Genomic DNA, 12,933 nt, shown 5'->3' with positions numbered 1-12,933 from the left:
CCTGATCTGCCCAGCCAGCATAGAGCCTGCCTCCCACCCCATTTCCCCAAGCTCCACATTTCCAAGTAGTTACTGTCTTTACAGCTCCGGCAGAAATTCCTTTGTTGAGCCTAATAAATGAGGCCAGGTTGTGTTGTAGTTTCTAGAAAAAAAGATGAATGCCGAGGTAAAAAACTGTGGGTTATTTATTTTCACTTAAATCCCTCCTCAAAGTTGGAATAACAGTGTGAAATGATAAAGTGTTATTAGTTTTCTGAGTCCGGCTAATACCTGAGATTTAATAGATGCTGACAGAACTCCTACAGTGTAACCTTAGTAACCCAAATGAGTCATTTCTTACCTTCCTCATTACTGATTGGCTGTTTTTCATCAGGGTTCATTAGAAGTGCACAGGCCCCCAGTGGGTCCCCGGCACTGCCTCGAAAGCAAAGAGACAAGTCACCCAGCAGCCTCTTGGAAGATGCCAAAGAGACTTGCTTCACCAGAGATAGGAAGGGAGGCTTCTTCAGCTCCTTCATGAAAAAGAGAAATGCTCCCACACCCCCCAAACGCAGCAGCTCCTTCCGAGAAATGGAGAATCAGCCCCACAAGAAATATGAACTCACGGGTAACTTCTCATCTGTTGCTTCTCTGCAGCATGCTGATGGGTTCTCTTTCACTTCTGCCCAGCAAGAGGCGAATCTGGTGCCACCCAAGTGCTATGGGGGGAGCTTTGCACAGAGGAACCTCTGTGATGATGACAGTGGTGGGGGTGGGTGGTCTGGCATCACAGGCTTCTTTACACCACGTTTAATCAAAAAGACACTGGGCTTACGAGCGGGTAAACCAACAGCCAGTGATGACACTTCCAAGCCTTTTCCAAGGTCAAACTCTACATCTTCCATGTCCTCAGGGCTTCCAGAGCAGGATAGGATGGCAATGACCCTTCCCAGGAACTGCCAGAAGTCCAAACTCCAGCTGGAAAGGACAGTGTCCACCTCTTCTCAGCCAGAAGAGAATGGGGACAGGGCCAATGACACGCTTCCAAAAAAACCAGAGGAAGGTGCTGCTCCAACCAGGGAGAGACCAAAAGCCAAACTTTTGCCCAGAGGAGCCACAGCTCTTCCTCTCAAAACCCCCTCTGGGGATCCAGCCATCACAGAGAAGGACTCTCCCGGGGTGGGGGTAGCTGGAGTGACAGCTGCCCCAAAGAGCAAGGAGAGAAATGGTGGGGCACGGCTTGGCATGGCTGGAGTCCCAGAGGATGGCGAACAGACAGGCTGGTCTTCTCCAGCCAAGGCTGCAGTGGTCCTTCCAACCACTCACAACCACAAAGTGCCAGTCCTTATCTCACCCACTCTAAAGCACACTCCAGCTGATGTGCAGCTCATTGGCACAGACTCTCAGGGGAATAAATTCAAGCTCTTATCGGAGCATCAGGTCACTTCCTCTGGAGACAAGGACCGACCCCGCCGGGTAAAACCAAAGTGTGCCCCACCCCCACCACCAGTGATGAGACTACTGCCGCATCCGTCCATGTGCTCGGACCCGACGGAAGAGCCGACTGCCCCGACTGCAGGACAGCCCATGTCAGAAACACAGGAAGGAGGAAAAAAGGCAGCTCCAGGGGCAGTGCCCATCAGTGGAAAAGCTGGGAGGCCTGCAATGCCTCCACCTCAAGTGCCTCTGCCCACATCTTCCATCTCGCCAGCCAAAATGGCCAACGGCACAGCAGGTACTAAAGTGGCTCTGAGAAAAACCAAACAGGCAGCTGAGAAAATCTCAGCTGACAAGATCAGCAAGGAGGCCCTGCTGGAATGTGCTGACCTACTGTCGAGTGCAATCACGGAACCTGTGCCCAACAGCCAGCTGGTGGACACTGGACACCAGCTGCTCGACTACTGCTCAGGCTATGTGGACTGCATCCCCCAGACTCGCAACAAATTTGCCTTCCGAGAGGCCGTGAGCAAACTGGAACTCAGTCTGCAGGAGCTGCAGGTGTCTTCTGCAGCTGCTGGTGTGCCCGGGGCAAACCCTGTCCTTAACAACCTACTGTCGTGCGTACAGGAAATCAGTGATGTGGTGCAGAGGTAGCCACTGTTAGCCGAGGGGGAAGATGCACACATTTCTGAGGGAAGAGGGAAAGTGACTTGTTTTCCTGTGTTCTCGTTTTCAAAAAATGGAAGACTGGTATTTGAGTGTGTTTCTGTGAAGTACCTCAGATCTCTGAGTTCTCACGTTTACAGGTTCATCTCAAAAGTAACAAAAAGCAAAACACATAGGAGAGGGAAAATAGGTGGGGCCAGGGCAATTGTGGGCAGGATCGGAAGCTGCACTGGAACATCAGGGCCAAAGCCAGCCCATTCTTACCAGGAGTGATGTGAGCTGTTTAGACAGGGCTGTTCCAGCAAGGCCACAGGGACTCTATCTAGACAGTGCATAGGCTCTGGCGCTCATTCTGCACCAGGCAGAAGGGAATTAACTTGGGGCTCCAGTAGGTACTTGTGGTGATTATGCTCCAACTCATCTGACGTACTGGGTGGGACAGAAGAAAGCTGGGAATGTGCCAAGAGACGTTTCTTTCAAGGCTGTCAGAAGTGCTGTTAACCTTGATTTCCACAAGGTCACTGCTGCAGTAAGAACTGCAAATCAGATGGCCATATATACCAAACTGGGAAACCTGGCCTTAGTTGTATGCTCCTGTCCTATTTTCCATTGGTGTGTTAATTGGTGCAGGAAGTAAAGAATGCTAGGAAGTATTTTCAGAGAGATTGGAATCTCCTCCTAAAATCTTAAACATTGCTTAGAAGTTAGTTCTCCCAGTCTATTCTAATGGATCAGGATTGGCTTTCTGCTTGTTGGTGCCTATCTGTAAACCATAGGCATAGGATCTCCTTGGTGGTTCTTCTGTACTCCTTGCTGGGCAGGTGTCTCCTTTTGTTCCTGGCAGCATTCAGGGCATTAACCAACATTGATTTGAAAATAACAGTCATGTACAGGTCTCACAGGAAAATCCTTTTCTGATACAGTGGCCCTGCACATCGACATACTGGCCAAGGACTTGAGCAGCTGGCTATTTCTTTATCAACTAAAATACTAGGGAGAGGGTCTCTTCTCGAAACCCAGCGGTTGGCCTAGGGGTCCGTGACTGAGAGGAGAGGCTGGCTGAGTTCTCATGGCTGTTCCTCTGTAACCTTTCCCCTCCCATATCACCTCAGACCCAGTCTAGGCAGAGAGTAGGGAGAATCCTTCACTCACTCTTTATGGATTCAAATGAATCCCTCTAAATTATCTTCACATGCTTTTCTCCTCTCACGTGTCCCCCTCTCCCCCCAATTGTTGTGCTTGTGTGTAAAGATCACTTTGGGAATATTCTTTGATATTTATTTTATTATTTCACCTCTCTTTCAAGAATGAATAATTAAAGGAGCAGGTCACTTTCAGGGGACATCAGTTAGATTCTGAAAACCTGATGATTCCTTTTCCTTCCCTGTTTAGTAATTATGGAAGCTAATTAGGATTGTTTCCTAATTTGGAACCAAATCTTACAGGTTAAATACTAATACTTTTGATATCAGGTCTAATTCCCATGACCACTTCATTCCTTTTGTTAAAACTTTATGTCCCCTCCATCCCCCTGTCCAAGGAGTACCCAGTTTAAAAAAAATAAAATTATTTTTTCCTCCCAAAGGAGTATTAAGTTAGGAAGATAAGAATTCAACATTGATGAACAGTGAACTTTCTTCCTGGCTCTGTCATCGATCCACTGTCAGGCCTTAGCCCCATCTCTTAATCTATTAAGTGGAGGTAATGATACATATTCTCAAGGGTGTTTTGCAAATAAGTGTATAGTTATCCCTTTGAGAGCCTCTCGGGAAAGCTCTTTAGTACAGTATTATGTTGAATACAAGTTTTTCATTTTTTTTTTTTTTGGCTCAGTTGCAGATAATGAAAATGAAGACTGCTGAGATTATATTGATGGGGCTAGAATACCAAGGGGGGAAACTGTTTTGGACACAGTTTGGCATCTTTGACCAAGGAGGAAATTTGGTTTTCATTAGAAAGAAAGGAGACCTTGATTCCTACCTTGCATGTTCCAAAGGAGTCCCAGGCCAGGAGAAGAATACAAAGGGGGAGGAGACAGTACGGGCATTCCCTTCAGGGGTCGGGTGATTGCTGTCTATTAGCGCAGGCAGCGAGTGATCTGGCTAATCTCCTTGTAACGGGTGGAAGAGACGACAGAATTCCCTTTAACTTGGAATTAAAAACCAACAGGCCTCCTCCTACCTTCTTCTTTGCCACTTTCCTTCATATATTTCCATAAACTTGAAATTGTTTTCTTTTTTGACCACCCGCGCGCGGTATATGGAGTTCTTGGGTTGGGAGTCACATCTGAGCTGCAGTTGCAACCTACATTGCAGTTGTGGCAACACCAGATCCATTAACCCACTACAATGGGCCAGGGATTGAACCTGTGATCTGCACTGCTGCAGTCAGGTTCTTAACCCACTGCGCCACAGCAGGAACTCTTTTTAGCAATTAACCTGTTAAGGGTGGGGCAGGGAAAGCTAATACTTTAGGATATGATTATGCTGCTTTTTAAGTTTATCCCTGTCATTGTGGATGCAAGTTGAGGGATTATAATTGTTTTTCAGGTTTTTGGGTTTTTTTTTTTTTTTTTTTTTAAAACAAGGGATCTTTCCTTGAGAGCTCTGAAAATAAGCCTTGGAGGAACACTACTGAGTGTATTTAAGCTGCCTGGTTTTCTCACCATAGAACAGTCCTTGAGGGTGGGGACTGGGGCTTACTCAGGGGCAGCACCTGGCTCTGTCTCGTCTGCAGTAGGTGCACAGTATGTTCATGAACTGAATTGATTTTCTTTCAACGCTGTCAGGAGTAGCTGACTGTTGTAGCACACGCCCCATCCACATGATGCTTTAACTGTGTAACTTCAGGAGTTGAGGGCTCAGGGTTCAGGTTAAAGAGGCACTGTCAACTTATGTATAAAAGTATAACATGGGTTTTTCCTTTTTCTACTTGAAAAGGACCAGATTTTAAAAATAACCGTATGTAATTTAAAAGTTTGAATTTAAAGCAGAGAAAAACTTCTGCTTTTAGAAACTAAAATTGTAGTTTAATGCGACCTGGTTTAAAACAGCAGGTAGCAGGAACAAAAGCCTTTCTATAAGGTGTTGAAAACTCTCAAGTAGTTATATGTATGCATACTTCTGGGGTACCACAGCTTGAATCTTTTCATGTACAGATAATATGATTTCATCTTAGATTTGCTACCTTAAAATGCAGTGTTTTATGTAGACTACATCTTGATTGTACTTTATGTGAAGTATTTTCTTAAAAAGGCTTTGGGTGAAATTAAAATGTGTCTATTTTCCTAGAGATCCTCCATTGTGATTTTCAGAGATGTAGCCTTAAAAAGTCCGCCCTGAGAAATTCATTCAGTGTTTTTCCAGATGACCTCTATACATGGAGGTCCTTGGGTAGGGAGACTCTTCCCTAGCTGAATTTTTGGGTTTAAGTTAGAATTTTCTTACAATTCAATTGAAATTTGGTTAGTAAAGTAGTGCCCGGTTCATAAAATGCTGACTTTGCTAAGGCTCCACCCATATTTATTTAACACAGTTACAGAGATTTAAGGATATAGTATTGGTAGTGATTAAGGGTTCAGACTCAAGTCAGTCAAGAAGGCAAGTCCCTTAACCTTCCTGGGCCTTAGTGTCCTCACTAGAAAACAGGGATAATAATAGTAACTACCTCAGGGTTGTTCAAAGGATAAAAGGAGATAAAGTGTGTAAGATACTTAGCTTGAGTGCCTGGCACATAATGAGTACTCCATAAATGTTAACTACTATTATTATTAACATTTACTGCAGTGAGTCTTAGGGATATGCAACAAAATTTTCTGGTATTTAAAAAAAAAAAAAAAACCCACCAAAAAACCCTGATACATTGGCGTCACCCCAGATCAGAATTCCCTGTGGGGTTGAATCTCAGCCAGTGTATTTTCCAAGAATCCCTCCAGGTATTTCAGACACCCAGCACTATGTGAACACTAGCAACACCCCAAAGCTTTGCTTTACAGCTTAAGAAATTGGGAGAGAAGATGGTTAAGTTACTTGCCCGTTATCTCAGAGCAGTTAATTAGCAGCAGAGCCAAGGCTAGAGATCAGGTCTATGTATTTTCTTGTGGGGTCTTGCCACCATTGCTGCTGCCTCTTGTGAGACGCTAGAAAAAAAAAAAAAAAAAAAAAAAAAGTGCCTCAGATAGACAATCAGTCTGCACGGTGCTGCACACTTTCTGAAGCACACGTTCCTGGCACTCTCTGACCTTAAGAGCCTTGGATGTTGAGTAATGGTAATACTAGCAAAGTAGGCATTCAGTAGAACTCAGTAATTTAAAAAATTATATGGGGTCATTCTTTTGGACAGACCTCAGCGACATAGCAATCTGCACTTTGTAATAAAGAAATAACAACTTAAGTTTTAAAAAAGCTAGTCTGCATTCCTTTTTCTTAAAAACAAAAGTTTATTGTTCCATGTCATTTTAATAACTGAGATAATGTATAAGAAAGCACTTTGAGAAAAGTATCAAATGTAATATAAGGTGGTATTATTATGGTCTATTTAGAAGATAAAGCAGTTAATGAGTTGCTGATTGACTTAGAAGCTTTTGCCTGTGGAGGACCTGAAAACGCAAATATATAAACAATCAGCTCTGTAATTTATAACACTTATTAATATGGAACTGCTAAACGAATACGTGCTGGTATAGTAAGTGTTTTGCTAAAATTATTAGCTCAGCACTGAATAACTGCAGAAAACTAGGGACCAATGTTTTGGTTTAATTTTAATCTTTAAAAAGTAGTAATGTGTACTCCAGAACAAAGAAGTTCTCCAGGGACCTTGACTCAAGAAGAATGAGGCCCTCTCACCTTTGAACATTTGTTCACCAGATGCTCAGCCATTTAGTACCCTAAATATAGTGGGTGCAGACTTGTTACCAGTTCATGTTGACAGTGTCTTTTTTAACCTCTGTCCTGGGTGGTTTTGTTGGGTTTCTGGGGGGGGAAAGAGGGGCAGAGATTGGATGGCTGTAGGACCAGTGCACTTTGGGAATTATTTTTCTAGGATTTCCTGCCAGTTAGAAATGATCTTGACATTCATCATCCATGGGTTTTTGTTTTTGTTTTTCCTAAGAAGAGTAGCTGAACATAACTCATCTATTAAATTATAAAAATTCTCAAGACTAAATTGCATTGGTTGCCACTTTTGAGTTACAGCATTTTGATCCCTCCCACTCCCCTCCATTTCTGCTACTGATGTCATTGTTTACCATCAGATGACTCCCCCATAGGTGTTCACTTCGGGCTGACAGGGTTGTCTGCATTTTTATTCATTGATTTGGGGCTCTCATTATCTTGCATTAACTTGTTCTACCTGGATTTGGGGTCCAACTCTGTGCCCTGAGCATCTGTTGTGACCAGTTCTTTTTATGTAGGTAAGTTTCTCTGGACATGAGTTTCTTCTTATGTATTGTTAGTCTTCAGCTCTCTGTATCTCTGTTTTAGTTTCTGTCAAGTCAGTATCTCAGTTCTTTTTTAAATGCGTGCTTCAGTCCTGGATATGTGGCAGCAGGACAGAAATAGAGAAAGGCAGTGCTAAGACTGCCTGTATCTTCTGTGTGACAACACAGGGAACTTGCTGCTAGTATAGCCTCACTGGTCAGAGAGCAAAGCCTTGGGCTGATTCTAAAACTTGTCCCATTCTTAACAGTCAGGATATTTATATTCTTTGGGTAAAGTTCCAGTTTTCCAACTACCAAACTTTTAAAAATCCAATACAAGGCTAGCTTTTTTTTTTTTTTTTGCAAGCCAGCAGTGCCTACAGTAACAGTTACTGTTACCTGCTTTGTTGCAGCTGTTACAGTCAGAAATCACCTGCCATCCCCTGCCCTCCTGCAGAACCAAGGGTGGTGGGGATGGATTTCAGGGCTTGGGAATGGGCTGCATCCTGCTCCAGAGCATCTGACCCGGTGACTGTCTTAGCTCTAGCTTGTCTTTTGTGAAGCTTACTGCAGTGTCCAAAAAGATGAGTTTCTGTTCTGGGGCTGCTGCTTTTCATGCCACCCACCTGAGGTGTATGTTCTGTCTTGAATAACAAATGTGCAAGATGATACTTCTTCACTTCTGACCCAATAGCCTAGATAGATAGAAAGGACCAAGAAGTTAGGGAAGACGCCACCTATGATGGACAAGGTAAGCAGATCCAGTGTTTCTCCCCGGTGAGGAGGCCTGGGCATGTCATCGTGGTTCTGAACTGCCTTGCAGTAGTAGAGGTCATTCCGAGAGGGCTGTGCCTTCAGAGATGAGTTTCGTGAGTTTTGCAGAGCAGGAAAAGACGACAGCTGGGTTGATGTTGCATGATGATGGAACTAGAGTGGCTGGAAAGGAGCTTTTTGGGTAGCCATAGCTCCGAGCCCTAGTCAGTCAGGCATTCTCTCCACACGGGGTGCCGATTTAGTGAACTGCTGGCTGTACTTTCCTCCATCCACCTGGCAAGCGCGGGGGTGGGGGGACGGACGCTCTACCTGGCCCTGCCTTCCCTCTGAGTGCACTATGTAAGTTACAAATTTGAACTTGTCTGCCTTTCCTAGAACAATTACATTTTTTACCCTCTCTGTTGCTGTGTGACCTGAACACAGGAGCAAGAGCAGATTTTCCACCCTGTAGGCCATCTAAGGGAAAGGATGTCTCCTTTTAAGTGGAAAGGCCGGGCCCAACATTGTCCTCAGAGCACACTCGTACACACTGTGTCTGTTCTGTGAGAATCTTTGTTCATCATTGTACTCGAAGCAGCAAGTTTCTGGGTCCTACATGTCATTCCAAGCTGCTGAGCTTATGCAGGGCTTGAGATCTGGGATCTTTCTAGTTAACTCTTTTGGACATGGTGAAAGTGGACTGTCAAATGCCAGCAGGCTTTAAGAAAGGAAGTACAGAGTCTGTATTGTTGGAGCTTGCTTAGATTTGCTTCTGAGCCTCAGGATAGATGTTTTAAATCATTTAAGCAACAATAAATTCTAGTTGAAGAACGAGACTTGAGGTTATTAAAATTATCACATATAAAAATACTTAAGTTTTAGCTGTTCTAACAATAATGCAGGTATGCCAAATTATCCTTGATTCAGAAGAGACTGCAGGATCCTGATGCTTTAGGGTCATTGGTGAAGAAGCCCGTGCTGTGTGTACAATTCAGAAGTGCCATACCATGTGTTGTATGTGGCAAGAATGCCAAGGGACAGATAATTTCTGGTAAACGAGGGCTGGATAACCAGCCTTCCTCGCTTTTGACAAGCCATTTTTCACTGTGGTCTCTGTTCTTGGACTCCATTATGGGGGCAGTTGGCTGAGAGCTTGAGGAGTCACCTTGGTGAGGCTGTTCGTCCTTCAGAGAAATTAGTATTCAGCAACTAGAAGGAACAGTGAGGTGTTCATAGTTCTTGAAGGGTGTATGTTTGAAAACCCTCCTATTTCTGATCTGTGTAGAGGGTACATGTGGTGTCCACGTTATGTACATCCATTGTCGTTGAGCTAGCAAAGGAGGGGAGTGAGCGTGAGAGGAGTCACTCCGATCTTTCCCTGTGGTGAACGGCACCTGTGCCCTGGTTAACAGGTTTGGCATCAGGAGGCCGGCTGAGCTCTTCACATGTGCTCATAACCCACCTCCCCACCCCCAGTCCCCTGGTAGACCCCACACTTTTCCTTCTTTGCAATCTGATTTTGTCATGACTATCAGTGGGGAAGCCCCAGTTTTATGTTCATTTGGCAAAAATAAATTTGAATGCTTCATGGTGGTTGATATGGAACTTTGACCTTAAAACACATGATTCAGATTCCTTAAAACTTGTTTGTTCATACCAAAGGTCAGGCTCTGCAGATGTGTGTGTGGTGGGTGCATAGAACGGGGAGGTCTGGGGGGCCTGGCCCTGTGCGCGTTACTAAGGGGGACACAGTGAGACAGTATGGGATTTAATTGAAAACACATCACTTATGGGTCACACTACCAGTGTTGTCAGGTATTTGTTCTTAATTGTTATTGTAGTATATTTTCCGGTGTTTTATTGTTCTAATTTAATACTTTCACCCTGTCGTCTGACTGTGAACTGCTAACAGTGTTAAACTTGATGTAAATAAATGAGGCCCTTGAAAGGGGACTGCTCTCTGCCTGTTGTCTCACAAGGCTTGCCAACTTGTGTTTTATTTTAAATAAAGGTTGCAATATTTTATTGGCAATGTGGGCTTGTGATTGTAGTGTTTCTCCCATAATTTTAACTGACAGGTAGCCTAAGCAGAATTTCTCTCTATGTAAAATAGATGTCTATAAGGTAAAGAAGCTGATTTTAGCAAGCATCCCTCTGGCACATTCTTTAGAATGGTCCTCTGTCGGGGTGGCTGCTTATCTCTTGATATTGTGGAAATGGCCGAAGGCATCATCCGGAGCCCAGCTGATACAGAAGGTGGGTAATGTGTGTGGGGGTCTGTCCCTCCATCCAACATGAGGTGATGGTAAAATGAGATGTAATTCTCTCCAAGTTCATTCTGAGGACAGCTCCAAATTTAAGTTGTAAAAATGTTTTGCACCAAAGCAGCATTCATAGAGGAAGTGTAGAACCTCACAGGGAATATCCTGGTCTGTTTGACTTGGTCTCAGTCTGAAAAGAGTGGAGTTCCTGTTGTGGCTCAGCGGAGTGACACGCCAGCATCGTCTCTCAGGATGCTGCTTCCATCCCTGGCCTCACTCGTGGGTTAAGGATCCTGTGTTGCTGTGGCTGTGGTGTAGCCCCGGCAGCTGCAGCTCTGATTTGACCCCTAGTCTGGGAACTTCCATGTGCTGCAGGTGTGGCCATACAAAGAAAAAAGTGATCCATTGCTTTTAGAAGTAATAATTAAAGATGAGTAGGACATACTCAAGTGCTGTGCATGTAAGATCCAATAAGAATGGCTGTTGCTGGGAGAGTAGAATTTGCTAACTTAAGTTGGTTATTTTTAAGAAATTGCAAGGCACAGGTGAAGCTCTGAAAACGGAGTAAAGGCTAATGTTTATGTAAGAGATACTTGGGTTTATAAGGGAGATCCATTGTAAGAATGTCTCTTTGCTGTACCAAGAGGAACGTGACCCAATCTCTAGAAACTTATCAGAGAAGGTGAGGACTTAAATTTATATAATAGCCTCACATTTGTTGACTGTGCTTTCCCTGGTAACTGTCCATAACTGATCCTTCCTCCCCGCCCCACCACCATCTTTTGTCTTTAGCTGAAAATAGTATTTAAGGTGATGGTTTCTGCCATATTGGAGTTAGTTTTCCTGAGTCTCTCCCATGTATACATTTTATTAAGCTTTTGGTTTCTTCCTGTTAATCTTATGTCCATTTAATTATCAGGCCAGCCAAAGACCTCAGAAGGGGAAAAGGAACATTTTTCCTCCTAGCCCTGTTAAGCATAGGTTTATACACCTGTTTCACAGCAGGTCAGTCCTTTTCTCCCACCCATTTGTGGTTTGTCTAGGAAGTCTTGTTTCAGTCTTTGGAGGAGAACCTCCCATTGTTATCATCTCCCTCTCTATATCACTTGGAACATTTTCCACACCTGAGGCTATGGCATTTGCCAAGGAAGTCATCTCAGATAAGAGCCTAAGAGCTGGAGGTGGACTGCCTGGGTTGAATTCTCCTCCACTGACTAGCTTTGTGACTTAATACAAGATATTTAGGGCCTAAATTAGAGCCTTAATTTTCTCATTCATTAAATGGTGATTAAATTGGTCCAGATCAGTGTTAAGGATTCCACGAGGTATCAGCTATAGAGTGCTTCGTATGGGTTATGCTACCTGGTCCATTTTCAAATGTCTCCTGAAACAAGCCTCAACCAACCAGGGTTCCAGACTGGAGGGAAAGGCCCGGCCTGGGCTTTGAGTGTGGTGCCAAAACTGACAGCAGTTTTACAATTCTTAGGACACCTAAAGTTCTAATGTCTTGAACACTTTATAAAGATTAATTCATTTGATTGTCAAAATCCTATGAGGTGAGTACAGTTAGGCTTTCATAAAAACGGAAACCAAAGTTAAAACAAGCTAGTAGCTTTCCCGTGGTCTCACAGTGGTAAGTGGCTGAGCCGAGGCCCTTGGCTGGGGAGTCTGGCTCCAGAGAAGTGTTTGGAACCCCTGTAGCCTGCTGTTGTCCAAGGTGTGAGGTTCAGACCTGATGTTTATAGTATTAAACATGGCTGGCCAGTGCTAAAAACATGTCAGCTGTTCTATGGCTCTGAGACCTAAAGCTATAGAATGTACCATTCATCTTTTTTTTTTTTTTTTTTAGGGCCCCACCCTTGGCATCCTTAACCCTCTGAGCAAGGCCAGGGACTGAACCTGCCTCCTCATGGATACTGGTCAGAGTCATTGAGGCTGAGCCACCATGGGAACTCCTAGAATGTACCATTTAAAGTATGTATTCATTCACAGTGTGGAGGGCTGGGTGTGTTAAAGGATTAGGTGGCTGCATAGGGTTGCTGAGACAGCAAGCCAGCAGCTCCTGTTTTATTGTGAGGTTAGGTCAGATTTACTTCTGTCCCATGGGTTGTGTGATACTAAGTCCCTTTAGTTCATTTGAGTATTGATTGGGTATCTAATGTGGCTCAGGCTAGGTCCTCCCTCACCTTGAGGCAGTAATTTGAGTAAATGAATGTAATAAAGTGTTAAATGGGAGAGAAGCAGAAGTGTTCCATTTTACCGAGGCTAGAGGCAAGCAGGTTAGGAGGGCTTTCCATGAAAGGGAGGGCCACCTGAAGTGGTGCCACTTAGAAAAGAGCTGTGTGTAATTTCACAAGAGAAGCAAGAGAAGGGGAAAAACATGTGTACCTTTCTGTGTTAGCAAGAGGCACAATGTCC

The 12,933-nt window shown here is 44.1% G+C and overlaps 1 protein-coding gene across 27 annotated transcripts in view; it reads left to right on the top strand.

Annotated features, from left to right (window-relative positions):
- Nucleotides 1-12,933, top strand: part of ABL2 (ABL proto-oncogene 2, non-receptor tyrosine kinase) — a 131,832-nt gene that overhangs the window by 108,955 nt on the left and 9,944 nt on the right. For 9 of the 27 annotated variants that reach the window (XR_014816350.1, XR_014816346.1, XR_014816348.1 and 6 more), the window contains one exon: nt 12,365-12,489. Coding sequence is in view for 6 of the 27 variants with exons in the window: in XM_005667791.4 (XP_005667848.3) it covers nt 374-2,073 (1,700 nt within the window). In the remaining 21 variants the exon portion in view is untranslated. Of the gene's footprint in view, nt 1-373; nt 10,287-12,364; nt 12,490-12,933 lie in introns of those variants that run through there. The other 18 variants (XR_014816335.1, XR_014816333.1, XR_014816334.1 and 15 more) reach the window with 5 other exon arrangements.

Source organism: Sus scrofa, chromosome 9, assembly GCF_054392235.1.
Source record: "Sus scrofa isolate SSC_HxYL_T2T_F1_AM1 chromosome 9, Sscrofa_HxYL_maternal_Yorkshire_Landrace_v2.0, whole genome shotgun sequence".
Classification (NCBI taxonomy): domain Eukaryota; kingdom Metazoa; phylum Chordata; class Mammalia; order Artiodactyla; family Suidae; genus Sus; species Sus scrofa.
Note: the sequence above shows the minus strand (reverse complement) of the source record. Positions and strands in the feature narration are given on the sequence as shown.